The sequence below is a fragment of the Sardina pilchardus genome, chromosome 1 (assembly GCF_963854185.1).
Source record: "Sardina pilchardus chromosome 1, fSarPil1.1, whole genome shotgun sequence".
In the NCBI taxonomy this organism is placed as follows: Eukaryota; Metazoa; Chordata; class Actinopteri; order Clupeiformes; family Clupeidae; genus Sardina; species Sardina pilchardus.
The window spans coordinates 37,110,432-37,127,321 of record NC_084994.1 but is presented as its reverse complement, the minus strand read 5'-3'; the positions used below and the strand labels follow the sequence as shown (position 1 = coordinate 37,127,321).

The window sequence follows — 16,890 nt, the reverse complement described above, 5'->3', positions numbered from 1 at the left end:
ACATTTCAAACACTGGTTGTTAATGTGCTTCAGGTGAAAGGTCAAAGGTCTTGCGGCTCCTGTGTGGTGTATTGCTGCTTAACTGGGACTACGGCTACAGTACAGATACACCATAGAGTTACAATCCACTTGTTTTCAACATCTTGACTGATAGCTATTTGTTTCTAAGTTGTTTTAAAGTCGCTCTACCATATTGTCCTCACTACACCACTAAGGCAAATGTCAGGAAAATCTTCCCAATGTTATAAGACACAAGAACCACAACACATAGTGTCGTTTTTAGCAACGACTCCCGGCCGAGAGGAGAGAGTGACCAGAGAGGAGAATTCTGCCCTCTCCAAAACAGTCTCTGACCTCTCAGAACGCAAAGTGGTTCTTTTATTACAGTAAAGCAAAGCAGAGCAAAACATGTGAGCATGACCTTCGGTCAGAACTTCGTCATTCCTCCCTGAATTCATCCTCTCGCTCATCCCCAGTTTCTTATCTTTGCAGGTGCACAGCTTTCCTGTGAGGCCCCTCTATGTTTCTGTGAATAACAACTTTGAGCACACATATGAAACTCTAAATGATAATTTTGACGCACACAATTTAAGTTAATCATGCTAATATATGTTATATGCATTTCTTTGTCAGTAAACATGGCCGATTTCATTCGTGGCTTTTGCCCTGTGTGCGTCACTGTCATTTGATGTGCTCTTTGAGATGGCCTGACCCTTGTTTGTTTGTTTGTTTGTTTGTCTGTTTGTTTGTTTGTTGTCAGCTCTGTCAGAGAGGCCGTTCTATGAGGAGTGGTGGTTCCTGGTCGTCATGGCGCTGTGCAGCCTCATTCTGATCCTGCTGGTGGTGTTTGGCCTGCTCCTGCATGGACAGAACAGGAAGTACCGCAGCTGTGGAACAGGTAACACACACACACACACACTTTTACTCACACTCTCTCACACACACACCACACTCACACACACCACACCCACACACACACACATACACATTCACATATGTACACTTCAGGCTAAAATTCTGACATGTTCTGATGTCTGACACACACACACACACACACACACACACACACACACACACACACACAGGCACACTCAAACACACACACAGACACATGCTTCTATTTGAGTCTGCAATATTTATAGCTGGCTGACTCTGCTTGTGTGTGTGTGTGTGTGTGTGTGTGTGTGCGAGCGTGCATGCGTGCGTGCGTGCGTGCGTGCGTGTGTGTGTGCGTGCGTGCGTGTGTGTCTATCTTAATGATGCCCTCTGGTGTTCAGTCGAGTTGGCTTCCTTCCGCTGATTATGCATGTAAAGGCCCATGAATGTGTTATGCCAGTATGTCTGTATCTTTACTTAACCATCAATCTCTTTTCCAACCCCACACACACACACGCACACACACACACACACAAGCACACACAACTACACACACACACACACATACACACACAACCACACACACCTCTCATCATGATGTTTCTGCTTCCAGGGAAGCACATCTCCACCGTCGAAGAGGCGGTCACCCTCGACAACGGAGGCTTCACAGCGCTGGAGCTGAACAGCAGGCACCTGAACATGAAGAGCTCCTTCCTGAAGAAGAACGGCACCAGGTGAGAGAAGAGGGAGGGAGGGAGGGAGGGAGAGAGGGAGGGAGGTAGGGAGAGAGTGAAAGAAACATAGGTGAAGGGAGAGGTGACATGAAGACCTCCCTCTTGAAGAAGAACGGCACCAGCGGAGAGGACGAGCAGAAAAGGAGGGAGGGAGAGAGGGAGAAGAAGGGAGTGAGGGAGGGAGAGAAACGTAGCTGAACAGCAGGCACCTGAACATGAAGAGCTCCTTCCTGAAGAAGAACGGCACCAGGTGAGAGAAGAGAGAGGGAGGGAGGGAGGGAGGGAGGAAGGGAGGGAGAGAGGGAGGGAGCGAAAGGTAGGTGAAGGGAGAGCTGACATGAAGAGCTCCTTCCTGAAGAAGAACGGCACCAGGTGAGAGAGGAGGGAGGGAGGGAGAGAGTGAGAGAAACAAAGGTGAAGGGAGAGCTGACTTGAAGACCTCCTTCTTGAAGAAGAACGGCAACAGGCGAGAGAAGAGGACGAGCAGAAAAGCAGGGAGGGAGGGAGTGAGGGAGAGAGAGAGGGAGGGAGGGAGAGAGGGGGAGAGGGAGGGAGGGAGGGGGAGAAACGTAGCTGAACAGCAGGCACCTGAACATGAAGAGTTCCTTCCTGAAGAAGAACGGCACCAGGTGAGAGAGGACGACCAGCAGGAGAGGAGGGAGGGAGGGAGGGAGGGATGGAGGGAGGGAGTGAAAGAGAAGAAATGTACTGTAGGTGAAGGGAGAGCAGGAACAGATGTGAAGGAGACAGGATAAGTTGAATGAAAGGTGACTATTGTCACCTACACACTGTAGCCAAGTCAACACTCTACACACTCACACCTTGAGTCCTACTTACACTGTACAGGGGTTTGGGACTAGTTTATGATCAAGCAGCACACTCTAAAGTCTGCACTATGAAGTGTCCTCATCTGGCGTCCTCCTGTCTCCCCCCTTTGAGTCCTACTGTACATGGGTTTTGGTACTAGTTGATTCCCAAGCAGCGTACTCTAAAGTGCACACTCTGAAGTGTCCTCCCCTGGTGTCCTCCTGCAGGTCCCCTCCTCGGCCCAGCCCCGGGGGGCTCCACTACTCTGACGAGGACCTGTGCAACAACTACAACGGTGCCGTCCTCACAGAGAGCACCACGCTCACAGAGAAGGCTGGAGACCTGTCCGGGTCAGAGGTAACGATCGTTTGATATATACAGTACAGGCCAAAAGTTTGGACACACCTTCTCATTCGGACACCCCTTCTTTATTTTCATACTATATGACTATGAAAATTGTAGATTCATACCGAAGGCATTAAAATTATGAATTAACACATGTGGAATTATATACTTAACAAAAAAGTGTGAAACAACTGAAAATATGTCTTATATTTTAGGTTCTTCAAAGTAGCCACCTTTTGCTTTTAATACTGCTTCGCACACTCTTGGCATTCTCTTGATGAGCTTCAAGAGTCACCTGAAATGGTCTTCCAACAGTCTTGAAGGAGTTCCCAGAGATGCTTAGCACTTGTTGGCCCTTTTGCCTTCACTCTGCAGTCCACACGGTGGTTGGAACCAAAGGTCTCCGATTTTGACTCATCAGACCAAAGCACAGATTTCCACTGGTCTAATGTCCATTCCTTGCGTTCTTTAGCCCAAACAAGTCTCTTCTGCTTGTTGCCTGTCCTTAGCAGTGGTTTCCTTGCAGCTATTCTACCATGAAGGCCTGATTCAGGCAGTCTCGTCTTAACAGTTGTTCTAGAGATGTGTCTGCTGCTAGAACTGTGTGGCATTGACCTGGTCTCTAATCTGAGCTGCTGTTAACGCGCGATTTCTGAGGCTGGTGACTCGGATGAACTTATCCTCCGCAGCAGAGGTGACTCTTGGTCTTCCTTTCCTGGGACGGCCAGTTTCTTTGTAGCGCTTGATGGTTTTTGCGACTGCACTTGGGGACACTTTCAAAGTTTTCCCAAATTTTTGGACTGACTGGCCTTCATTTCTTAAAGTAATGATGGCCACTCGTTTTTCTTTACTTAGCTGCTTTTTTTCTTGCCATAATACAAATTCTAACAGTCTATTCAGTAGGACTATCAGCTGTGTATCACCCCTGACTTCTGCACAACACAACTGATTCCCAACCCCATTTATGAGACAATAAATCACACTTATTAAACCTGACAGGGCACACATGTGAATTGAAAACCATTTCAGGTGACTACCTCTTGAAGCTCATCCAGAGAATGCAGAGTGTGTGCAAAGCAGTAATCAGAGCAAAGGTGGCTACTTTGAAGAAACTAGAATAAAAGGCATATTTTCAGTTGTTTTCCACTTTTTTGTTTTCCACATGTGTTAATTCATAGTTTGATGCCTTCAGTGTGAGTCTACAATGTCAATAGTCATGAAAATAAAGGAAACTCATTGAATGAGAAGGTGTGTCCAAACCTTTGGCCTGTACTGTATTTATATTATATATTTATATATTTATTATTAATATGTATGTGTTTAGCGAACGCTTCTATCCAAAGCGACTGACATATGTCAATCATATCACTAGGGCCATGCCCAATTATGATAACAATGATCATGATCATTTCATAATTCATAAATAATGATTTGAATTATGGTAGTAATGCCATTTCATAGTAGTAGTAGTAATAGTAGTGGTGGTTATACAGTTGATAAACTCCAACTCTGCCATTTTATCCCACATACACACACACACACACACACACACACACACACACACACACACACACACACACACACACACACACACACACTTTGATTCCTCTTCACACCTGCGCCACCTAACCCGTCCTCCTGCGTCCCCCGGGCAGATGACGGACAGCGACTACGAGGACGAGGCGCCCAAGCACTCCTTCGTCAACCACTACATGAGCGACCCCACCTACTACAACTCGTGGAAGCGGCAGCCCAAGGGCCTGAAGACGGCCTCGTCCGCGCTGCTGGGGGGCGTGGTGAGCGCGCCCACGCCGCCGTTCGGCTACGAGGAGCGGGAGCGGCGCGGCAGCGGGAGCAACAACGGGAACGGCAGCGGGGCGATCATCGGCAGCAACGGCAGCAACGGCGGCGGCGGCGGGGGCGGCAGCGACGGGTACTACCAGACGGTGGTGACCCAGCACAGCGCGGGCGGCGTCTACACGCCGGGAGGCCAGCCGGCGGCCGCGGGCACGCGCACGCCCGTCACGGGCTTCTCGTCTTTCGTCTGAACCAGGGGGGGGGGGGGGGGGCAGCGGACCAGGACGGGGACGGGGCTGGGGTGGGGTGGGGTGGGGGAGGGTGGGGTGGAGGAGTGGACGATTCGAGAACGGAGTGAACGATTCGTGGACTCGTCACGACTTAAGACTGGCCTCTTCTCCTTTGTCTGAATGAGGACAACAAACTGAGAGGCGAGAGAGAGAGTGTGTGTCTGTGTTTGTATGTGTGTGTGTGTGTGTGTGTGTGTGTGTGTGTGTGTGTGTGTGTGTGTGTGTGCTGATAGGGGGATGATCTAATCATGACCATCACTGGCCTCTCCTTCATCCTTCATCTCACTGGGGTATACAGAACAGGGGGGAGACTGACCATGAACTGGGCAGAGGGGTCAATAGGGCCACAGGGGCACCAGCCAGACTTCTGACGGTCGCTACGAAAAAAGGGCCGCAAAACACCGTTTTTTTTTTTTTTTAGAGAGGAGTGTAGGTTATGAGGGAGCGTCTTATGTGGGGTTGGAGGTCACATATTTCTCCAGTAACAAGGAAAACCAGCTGCATGTTTGTACCCAAAAGGGACTTTGGGGGAGAGAGAGGGGGGGGGGGGTCTGTGTGATGAGGTTGTGGTATAGATTGTGGGATGTATGTGATGTTTATGGATGGGTTTCATTGCACACAGTCTGGAGAGAGTCTGGAGCTTGAGAGCCAATGGTGACTACAGGAGTGTCCACTCAGCCAAAACAGCCTGGCTCCAGACTGCACACTCTGAGGTAGGTCATGTGAAGAGGATGTAATGCAGGTGTTCAATACAGAGTCACGGGTATGTGTATGTGGGTGTAAGTGTGACATTTTGAAGTGTAAATGAGGACGGTTCGCTCCACTCAACCACTCCTCGGAGACTCAGAACACACCCACCAATGCACACCCCCGACCCTGAATCTCAAAAATGTCGGACTGACGCAACACAAGACTGGACACTTGTGAGAGCTTCATTTCTCAAACAGCAATATGGGTATGTGTCATAATGGTTGTCCGTGGAGACACGTTTGTGTTTACCGCCATTCCCATGACAACAGCTGTATTGTTCTGAGGAGGGCAACTGAATGTCGTTCACGGACGGATGACATCACGTCTCTGAGAGTGTTGGTGTCCTGCGGTCAGAAACAAAGACGCTGCTGTTCTCCCCCTGTACGCCCCAATGCCCCCCCCCTCCCCCCTCTTCCCACAAATAAAAACTGTCCTCAATGGTGGTGATGAAGATGATGACGAATATGATGATTCTAGTATGAGAGACTCTACTCTGGGACAGAATATCACACCGTCTCGGTGGAGCAGCGGATTGCCAAGAGAGAGAGTGTCTGCGGAGATCTGGCCGTGTGTCGGCAAAACCGGTTGGGTCTGGTTCAGGCTCTGTGGGGAGGAGAGGACAGAGAGAGGGACCTCTTGAGACCTCTCGTCTCGCACACATCAATTAGTGCACTTTCACTTACAATGGTGACTTAGTGACAAAACTTTCGCTAGGGAAAAACAAAACAACACAAAAAAATGTGTGCTTGCTTCGTTGTTATTTTTTGTTTGTTTGTTTGGTTTTTTTTGTTTGTTTGCTTCTTCTTTTATTTCAGTAAGAAAAATGGAAATAATGTTCTTTTTAAAAAAAAATCCAGCGATCCAAAAACGGTGTTTCATCCAAAAAAGTATGTGTGTTTTAGATGCTTTTATTTCATTTCATTTCATTTTTTTTATTATTATTTGTAACTTTAGCAGCGCTGTAACAAACTCCCATGTGTATTTTTAGGATAAAAAACATATTTTGTACAGATGAACTTTTTACTGTAGACTAGTGTTTGGTGCCAAGTCCGTGTGTTCCTGTAGACCCCCAGTCACTGCGTTCAGTTCCACCACAACAAACTCTAGCAAGGAAGGGACATAAACAAATCACTGCATCCAACGTATCAATTGTTGTTTTGATTTGAATTGTTTTTTTGTTTTTTCCAAAAAAATAAAGTTGTTTTTTTTACGTATTATTTATTTCCATTTTGTCACTCCAAATTGATTAAAATTGTTGTGTCCCATTGTGTTGGGGTGAAATGAAGTGTGTGTCTGTGTGTTTGAATGGCCATGTGACCAAGAAATGGATGTATGTTATATTAGCATGATTAACTTCACTTGATTTTCCTGACACTGTGCTTTACGCAAACATGTCATGAGATAGCAGTTAAAGAGACCCTATGCAACTTCTTCATAGTCATAAAATCGCTCAGAAATCGTTGTTTTGCTTGACTGACCAGTTTCATCGAAAACAGTAACATTTCCTCCCGTCCCCAGTGTCCCTATCCGCTATTGCAACCTTGCAGTTTCTGCAGTAGACGATCGCTCCTTGTTTACATCTGGAAGTCTGAGACGCGTCAGGAACAAGAAGAACCATGCTTGCAATTTATATATTTATATATAGCCTATATATGTATAAATATACACGCTAAAGCTGTCGGGGAAGCTCTGCAGAGAAATAAAACATAAAACATGCATAAAACGAGTGCAAAACGAAACCGAAACCAGAGATGAAATCGGCAATCCTGCATAGTTGCTCTTTAATGAATGAGTACATCATAGTATTCTTTGTAGCACATACTGTATGAAATGGCACATGCAAGAGGTGTGGGCTGGCTTCAGAAAGTAAAAGCCCTGCCAAATATTTTGATGATTATGATTAGTTTTAGGGTGGGGATCAGACAAGGAACACCTTTCTGAAGTTGACAAAAAGTTCAGTTTTATTTTAGTTGGATAGAAGTGATGGTCATCAAAACAAAGACAAAGCCATTATTCAACAACTCGTACAATACTTATTGAGAGAGTATTACATCACTGAGTTTTACATAATAAGATTATCTTAATCATTACATTACCTGTTTAAAACAATTAATTACATGACTGGGAGCTTATCACATTATTGGGTTTTATTGCCTTTTTAATTAATTTAACGGAACATTTAACTTTTGGGAAATTAGTTATTTGCCATCTACCCCAGAGTTATAAGAGGATACAGAGAGGATGTTGGCCTAGCTTACCATAGTTAGCTGGAAGTGCTACAGGCTAACTGGTCTGACTGACCTTGTGGCTAACAGTGACAGAGTTATCACATGCACAGAGGGGAGAAGGGTACCCTCCTAACTGGGGTAACTCTGGGGTAGAGGGAAAGTAAGTTGACATTTTCCTTTAAATGGTAAAATATTAATGTATCACACATACTGAGAGTGTAATGTGATTGAGAAATTGTTAAGTTGACATTATTTCATCTGATTCTACAACATGCAGTTGTGAGAGGCAGCACTGTGGTTTCCAGATTGGATGGGATGGGATGGGATATTCGGAGTTCTTCTATGTTCAGTCAACAGCTTGAAGATTTTTTGAAGATTTGCTCCAATTCTATAAAGTACAGCAAAACGTGACAAAATAAGTCTGTTAACCTTTTCTGAAGATCTCAGGTATATTTATTCCTAATCATTGACATCACTGTTTTATCAGGACCTCATGACAATACATCCAGTATACTTACATTGAGATGTATTCATTTAGAAAAACATATGAATTGTTATCATTATTATGACCGCCGCTAGCGTAGCTAGCGAAGCGGTCATATAGTTGTTGTCAAAGTTTTTTTTTTTTTTTTTTTTTTTTTTCCCGTCATTTTTCGTCAACGATTCCCGGGACACCGTAACACCGGAGCGCATGAAACTTGGTGGGCATGTAGCCCCAGTAGAGTTCTATGGAAAATTTTCGTTTCGTCCCCAGGGGTCACTCCACCCCCGCGCTGCCCCCGCCCGAAGCCCAAAAATGACAGTTTTTCCTACATAACTACCTGAACCGTGGCACCGAGGATGACAAAATGTTTATGGTATGTTGTTTTCTAGAGCTTGCATCAACTTAGCTTATAACCAGTCATTTGTGATTTGCCCCCCCATCGTAAAAATTGAAAATGCAATGTAATATTGCTTTAACCCTCATGTTGTCCTCAAATCTTACCGACGTTCGTTGTCCTTGGGGTCAATTTGACCCCAGCTAAAAAAACTCTCAAAAAATGATTAAAATTATTTTTTTTTACCCAGTTTTTTGTGGTAGGTACTTAACAAGAGTGTAATAACCACCATCAAAAGCCCTACAAAACAATCCCACCCCCCCACACCCCTTTATGAACCCTGGAACCCTGACTGGCAATATGGCCAATCCAATGTCAACAGCCCAAAGGCTGACTTTTTGGACTTTTTCAGACCTGCCAAAATAACTTATATGTAATATGTACTTGTATATGCAATAATGATAATGACTACATGTTCTCATACTATTACAATAATAATATCCATAATTTGTCAAATATTCATTTTCATCATGTTTCATAAAAATGGGGTCAAATTGACCCCAATACCACCAACGTAACTATTTTTTTTACAGGACATTGGAAACATATTTTTGTGCAAATTTCATGTTTACTCTGTTGTACCCTTCAAATGAGGAAAAGTCATGAAACTTGAAGCAAAACAAAAAAAGTGAACCATATATTTTATGATGTTAAACACTGCTTGGGGTCAAATTGACCCCAAGGACAACATAAGGGTTAATTGCCCCTATCTTCAGATGAGATGTTATGAACTGCACCAAATTTCATGTGTATGATTAACCTGACACCCTCTGGGAGTATGCCAAGTTTTGTGGAATTTCATCCATGGGGGGCTATAAAATAAATGGATTTATGTGTACATTCAGGACTGTATACCCATCGGCCAGTAGATGGTGGTATTATCTGGAGTCTAAATCCCCCCCTGGGGATTTCAAAAACTGTTCCAAACATCTCAATCTCTGCTAGTTTTTGTCCTAGAAACATATAAGTGACACCATTAGAAACCTTTAATCAACTAGTTTCCAAATATGTTTTAAAAGAGAATGGTTGCTCTGGGTGCAACAAACATGCAGGAACACACACACACACACACACACACACACACACACACACACACACACACACGCATACCTACACACACACGCACCACTACATACACACATGTACATAAAACATTATACAAACACATGCACAAACACGCCCACACGCATGCACACATACACCCTTACACACACACACACATGCACACACACATCTTTGAGTACATTTTGTGAGACCACCGGAGCTGAGAAGTGAGTGTGTGTGTGATGTACTATAGTGTGTGGGTGCGTTTCTGTGTGCCCATCTGTGTTTGCATGTGTGTATATGTGTGTATGTGCATGTTCTGTGTGTGTTCTCTTTCTTTCTCTCTCTCTCTCTCTCTTTCTCTCTCTCTGTGTCTGTGTTATCTGTGTGTATTCTGTGTGTGTTCTCTCTTTCTCTCTCTCTCTCTCTGGGTGTGCCTGTGTGTGTGTGTGTGTGTGTGTGTGTGTGTGTGTGTGTGCGCGAGTGTGTGTGTGTGAGTGTGTGCCTGTGTATGTGTGTTTGTGTGTGTGTGTGTGTGTGCACACGCGCGCATGTGAGTGTGTGTGTGTGTGTGTGTGTGTGTTATCTGATATTGGAGTGACAGTGACGGCAGAGAACACAGTGAACATATACTCAGAGACACATTAAACACACACACAAGCAGACACACACTCACACTAGACAGAGAAGCACTCATACACAAAAGCAAGCGCACACATGCACACACTCATTTACATACATAAAAGTTGCAGTAGGGATGGAGTAGGCGATGGAAACACAAGCGTGATTGATATTTGCGGAGAGAATGTGCAGGACTGAGCGGCGGTCATATTGTGTATCGCTTTGCGGTACATCTAGTTAATATCACTACTACTATTAATAATAGTATATTCTTTGGGAATCCAACCCCTTCAACTTCCTGACTTGGACTCTGGCGTGGTGACCATGTTGTCCTCTGGTGCCTTACAGGCCCTTTTCTCATGCAGGGAGTGCAGTGTGTACAGGCCCTTACCAGAGAGTGCAGTGTGTACTCACTTACAGGCCCTCACCAGAGAGTGCAGTGTGTACTCACTTACAGGCCCTCACCAGAGAGTGCAGTGTGTACTCACTTACAGGCCCTTTACCCAGAGGGCCTGCAGAAAGTGCAGTGTGCAGAGAGTGCAGTGTGTACTCACTTACAGGCCCTTAACCCATGCAGAGAGTGCAGTGTACTCATTTACAGGCCCTTAACCCATGCAGAGAGTGCAGTGTGTACTCACTTACTAGGCCCTTAACCCATGCAGAGAGTGCAGTGTACTCATTTACAGGCCCTTAACCCATGCAGAGAGAGCAGTGTGCAGAGAGTGCAGTGTGTACTCACAGCATCCATACATCTTGTTGATCCTCAGGATGTCAGTGGGGGAGAGACCCTTTATCTGGCCAATGGGGACGTTCGGGTCGGGGATGGGGGTGATCGTTGCCTTTCCATTCACAGTGGTGAAGAGAGTTCTACAGAGGCCAATGGGTGATAGTTATATGGGGGATGATATGGGGGTTGAGATATAAGGAGAGAGATTAATCAGATGGTTCATGTAATGACAGATACAGATTGATTGATTGATTGATTGATTGATTGAGTGACTGACTGACTGACTGATGGATAGATGAATAGAAAGATAAAGAGGTAGGTATATTTGTAATAAGTGAGTTATTCAGTGCTTCATGTTTTTTTTTAACCGTACCGGGAGTAGTGCATCACAGATGAGTAGTCATATGGTGTCCCCCAGGTGTCGCCATATTGTTTCCTAAAGTTGTAAACTTCTCCTGTCAAATCAATAGAAACGGGATCAATAGAAGTGGAATGTCTGATGACACCATATGGAAAGTACTATATAAGGCTTGTGTATAAGCCACACATCTTTAAGTCAATTCATACACATTCAAATATTATTATTATTATTATTATTATTACTATTAATGTAATGTAATGCAATGATATACTTGTATTTGTATGGTATTATTATTTAAAAATAACCATGAAATTATCAACAAAAAAAACCCATGAAATTATCAAAAATGAAAGACACGATTAATAAAGGAGAAATGTTTTTCATATTTCAGAATGTTTGTGCTGAATGAATGTTTGTGCTGAATGGAGAGAGGAGCGGTCAGGCCCTTACGTGGCTGGACGTATTCCCAGTGGACTTTCACGTACTGGTCCCTGTCGGCCCTGGTGTGCTCGTGGAAGACGCCCAGGGCGTGGTTGAGCTCATGCTGGATGAGGCCGTTGTAGAGGCAGCCATACCTGTTCAACGACACCAACTGGCTGCCTCCTGTTCTCCCGATGTAAGACCAGCACCTGAACAAAATATCAAGACCAAAATATCTAGTTGTTGCTATTGATTACAGCATAAAGAGACAAAGAGCTCTTTTCCAAAAAAAATATGAATCAATATTCATGTTATTTAACTGTGTATACGGCTAAAATCAATAAAAGTATAGTTGTGTTTTCATTGAGTACCATTAAATCAATATCTCAATTTCAGTTCCTTTGAAGTTACTTGGAAAACAAATCTCCATTTTCACTTTCACTTTTACTGAGGTACTAGCTTGGGAGCTGACAACACACTAAGGTCTCCCTCAGCCACCTGGGTGCAGGTACTGACTTATCCACCTGATGCACCCGGATCATTGGTCTGATTGGTTGAAGGACTATACAAATGTCTACAGAGTCATTTGAACTATATGCCCATTGATCACGCCTCTTGTGCAGTAGAACAATACAGCACAGACTGCCCAGACTAAAGTTCATAGTTCAATCTCCAAAGGGTTGGTCTGGTGATAGCCAGGCTAAGGCGGCGGGCCAATCAGGCATAACAGAGGCATTCCATTCACTCCTGACTGCCGATACGACTTACAATCAGTTAGTATAGGTTAAGCGAAGTAGGAATATGTTAGGAGTCCTTGATCAATGTGATTGATTAGGCTGGACTAATGATTTCACAGTTAAGGAAAACTCTACACTCGTTATGATACAATATGTATATATTTCACAAAGTGAAACAAAGTAGTGAGACTGAAAACCAGGCTACATGCCAGTGACTGAAGAGAGGGATTAAGATCCTGTGTGCTGTGGCGTTCTAGAAGGTTCCAAACAAATGGAACAAACTCACCCTCTACCGTTCTCTATGCTGAGGTAGTCGACCTCTGTTGAGCGAGGCACAAATCGGATGCAGGTCTCTTTCGTGAAGGTCAGCATCGCCTTTTCGATTTTCATCCTTTCATAGTAGGCTAAACAAAGCAAAGGATTAAAACAAAAACATTAAGCAAAGGATAATGATTTATTCACTGGTCAGTATTGAAACATAAATTATCACAGGAGGACCCCATGATAGATGTGTCTATGTTGTTAAACTAGTAAATTGATTTTGCCTAGTTATTAAATTAGATTTATAGCTAGACTTGCACATTGCCCACCATTCAAATTAAGGCCCTTCGTGTTATACTGAGTGAAACATGGAGAAACCCACTCACAGAAGTCAGTGCTCACAGTCACAGGAACTTGGACAAGGCCGTTGGCAGATTTCTTCCACTTGCAGGAGAAGCAGGTCAGGGAATTCCTCTGTGTCTGAACAGCAATGTCTCCCTCCATAAGAAACTCACCGGAGGCTGCAGGAAGAGATGTCAGTCATGAAGGAATTCGCTGTGGCGTATCGTTTTATGTATATTTTATGGACCACAAAGGAAATACCGTAAGCCCACGTGTCTTTTATTGTGTTTATCCTGTTCACCGATAGTGTACAAAGACTTTATTTTGTATGAGAAATATTCTTTGTTCAATAACAGCAATGAAGAATTTCAATCAATCAATCAATCAATCAGTCAGGCACTTCACTTGAGCCCACTGTCTTCAGGTTGTTATAGCAACGTCATAAAAAGACATGTTGAGAAAGACATTATCTTGTGCATAAATCGGTAAGTCTTATGTGACCATCATCTGTAATCTGACTTGATGCTATTGTGGCTTAAACCCATGTTGCATAATGCTGTTGTGTAATTCACATTTCAATGAGCGGATATGACTACTGATGAATGCCACACTACACTGGTGTCACTTCCTCAATAACTAATGGGACTATCTGCTATGACATTTTTATAACAATGTTGAATTACATTCCTATATTAGTTTTCCATTAAATTATGAAATTAAACATCAATTGATTAAAGCTCTGTGAGAGGTTAAAGGTGAAACCTGCCATTGTTAGAGGTCAGAATCTGGGTCGTTAAGTCCACGCCGTCCGCATCGTCGTCGATGAGCGTTTCAATGTCAACACCATCTCTCTGCAAGAGACACACCACAATTCGTAAAGAAGCAGCCTGGTTTTTAAAAAGACATTACTTTGGTCTGAAATGAACTAGTTGACAGGCCTTGCAATCAAATGATGTAGCTTAGCTTGCCCTGCAATCAACATGTGTACATGTATCATACTGTCTGTACAACTGAAAATGATTAAACTCAATGATTTACTGTAGCTATATATGCATGTGTAATGTCATGCTTTACAGTTATTTAGGGTTTAATACTCAATGTAATGAGATATACATCATGTACTCTCTCACAATGAGGTGAACTAAGTCCAATCTTAAAACTATAGCTATTCAAAAGCATGTCTTTAGGAAACAACGTGTTTCTGATTTGATATGTTTAGCCCTGAGAGAAATTTGTATAGCCTTGAAAAAATCTTACCATGAAGTTCCGACCATCACACAGCCCCAGCAACAGCGCTAGGAGAGAGAGGGAAGCTCTGATGTCCATGATCCTTCACTGTGCGTGTGGAGAAGTTCCAGAGTGTTCCGAGCTCCTTGACCAAGGCCTGATGTGTGAGGGACCTTCATGCCTGGACGGTTAAATACAGATCCTCTAAGGTGTGTCCACGAGTGGGATTTAGGCCTGCTTAGAGGCTCAGGTGTCTAATGGACACTCTGGGAGGGTGGACGCCACGGCCTCTCCCACAAACCCAACAGCTTATGTAGATATGCCTATAGGTCATTTGTTTTCCTTTGGATCTTGTCTAGCTTACATACAGTGACTGATTGTGAAGGGTGTATATTTGTTTTGGTTTGTTTGTGACGTGACGTGCTTAGACCGACTTCTTCACATATGGTTTGTGTGTTGAGAGTGCCTCTCATTCGTCTTTTATACTATACATCCTCCCTTCCTTCCTCAGTCCTCGTCCTCACTGATTTAGATAAAGAATGATGGGGCGGCAACAATGGGATAGTTTATCCAGTGCTAGTTATAGATCGGTGAGAACGAGTCTGGAGGACCGAGGATCGAGGAGGGATGTTGAGAGAGGCCCATACAGTAGATGGCCAGTGTGAGGGGAGGAGCCATCAGCTGCTTGACTCCACCCCCACTCAAGAGGGGATGACGACTTGCCAGATCATGCGATATGGGCCACAGGAAACAAATTATTTTTAAACGGGTTATTAGCATTCTGTAGCTGTTGGCTACTTCCCCTCCTCCATGTGTGGTGTACAGTATGTGTGAACTGAACCCCTCTGAGCAGCAGAGAGGGTGCATGGTGTGAACTGCAGAAGATCAGCCACAGCACAAACACTTACTGACAGTTGGACAGACTGGTTCTGTCTACAAGCAAATAGACAAAAACAATGCATTTGTGCATTTAATTTGTTTTACAGTTAATTGCACTCTGTGTGTATATGACACTGATCTACAAAGAATTTTTTATAGATCAGTGGTACAGTATATGAGTGTGTGTGAGTGAGTGAAATGAGGAAGTAGAAATGACCTCAGCTGAGGGCTTATAACCCTCCATCTTCTTTCACATTTTCAGTTCCTCTCAAGTTTAACTGTAGTCACAGACGAGGCATCAACTGGGGTAAGAATCAACACAAACATTCATATTTCAATTGATATGAATAGACAAACTAGAAATGCACTGCATAGTTGAGATGATGATGTCGATGATGATGATGGTGGTGATTATGTATGAATTAATCTGTGAGCCCATTAGTCAGTCACTCCTCTAAAATGCACAAACATCCTGGCAGGTTTTCATTATGCACAATAAAATGTATGGAATCAGATGCATCTTTCTGCTGCTATGCACACTGGGTATGTACATCATATTGCATACTGATACTCAGTTGGGTTGCTTTACCATCTTAGGTTTGTGTGAATGTGTGTTAGTTTAATACAGTTAGTTGTTCCTGAAAGAGCTAACTCTTGAAGATTTTGATTAACATGCGAACACACAGGCATCAGGCGTGTAGAGTGAGGATCAACAGTCTGATTCCCAGTGACTCTGGCATATATGACTACAGAATTACGTTATATTCTGCATACAGAGGACAAAATGTACAATGGCCCTTAATAGACAGACATGCAGTTACTCTCTCTGTTCCAGGTATAGTTCACTTTTTGCTTGTTACAGCTTTATTCAGAATTGTATATGTTTCATACCAGAATCAATAGTTTATTGTGCACTATACAAACATGGGTGCTGTGGTGCTGCATGGTGTGTTAGTGAGCTATTGCAGCCCATTAACCCCCTCTTCTCTCACAGAAGTGACCAAAAGGGTCAACCACCATGGTGGAAGCTAAAGACTAGCCCTATGTGTGTAGCTTGAAAACATGTATGATTGAAAGATAGATGTTCTATTTATAATGTCTAGGCACCCCTGATATGCACCCATTTCTTTTTTATCACTCCAACCATTTAATGTAGATATTAAACAGTGGAATACAATACAACAGTGCTGGCTAACACACACAATTACCCAAATCATGTGAAGCGAATACAGGGTTGTAAATCCCCAATGTGCTATTGATTGTGGAACATAATGTAGTACCCTGGGAATAGGACCCTAGAACTGGGTAGCATATGGACCTATGTCATGTTCTCTGGGAATAGGACCCTAGAACTGGGTAGCATATGGACCTATGTCATGTTCTCTGGGAATAGGACCCTAGAACTGGGTAGCATATGGACCTATGATGTCATGTTCTCTGGGAATAGGACCCTAGAACTGGGTAGCTTATGGACCTATGATGTCATGTTCTCTGGGAATAGGACCCTAGAACTGGGTAGCATATATGGACCTATGTCATGTTCTCTGGGATATGACCCTAGAACTG

At 43.8% G+C, this 16,890-nt stretch overlaps 2 protein-coding genes across 2 annotated transcripts in view; one reads left to right on the top strand and one right to left on the bottom strand.

The window, feature by feature from the left end:
* Positions 1 to 4,810, top strand: part of LOC134078572 (protein sidekick-1-like) — a 14,693-nt gene extending 9,883 nt beyond the window's left edge. The window contains exons 7-10 of the mRNA XM_062534595.1: positions 761 to 898; positions 1,490 to 1,610; positions 2,645 to 2,774; positions 4,418 to 4,810. Coding sequence (XP_062390579.1) covers positions 761 to 898; positions 1,490 to 1,610; positions 2,645 to 2,774; positions 4,418 to 4,810 — 782 coding nt within the window. The remainder of the gene's footprint in view (positions 1 to 760; positions 899 to 1,489; positions 1,611 to 2,644; positions 2,775 to 4,417) is intronic.
* Positions 4,811 to 10,660: 5,850 nt separating this feature from the next.
* Positions 10,661 to 14,544, bottom strand: LOC134078561 (hatching enzyme 1.2-like). The gene is made up of 9 exons (XM_062534583.1): positions 14,476 to 14,544; positions 13,985 to 14,069; positions 13,263 to 13,397; positions 12,902 to 13,019; positions 11,909 to 12,087; positions 11,471 to 11,552; positions 11,110 to 11,237; positions 10,863 to 10,882; positions 10,661 to 10,756 (listed from the first exon to the last, which is right to left on the bottom strand). The coding sequence occupies exons 1-9, from the start codon at positions 14,542 to 14,544 to the stop codon at positions 10,661 to 10,663; spliced, it is 912 nt and encodes a 303-aa protein (XP_062390567.1).
* Positions 14,545 to 16,890: the final 2,346 nt, after the last annotated feature.

What these genes read in the sequence shown, in the direction of transcription:
- LOC134078561 (XM_062534583.1), bottom strand. Translation starts at nt 14,544, where the DNA reads ATGGACATCAGAGCTTCCCTCTCTCTCCTAGCGCTGTTGCTGGGGCTG. An exon ending in GATTCTGACCTCTAACAATG is followed by an intron (nt 13,398 to 13,984) that starts GCAGGTTTCACC and finishes CTCTTCCTGCAG; the next exon opens with CCTCCGGTGAGTTTCTTATG. An exon ending in CTGGGAATACGTCCAGCCAC is followed by an intron (nt 11,553 to 11,908) that starts GTAAGGGCCTGA and finishes TTGATTTGACAG; the next exon opens with GAGAAGTTTACAACTTTAGG.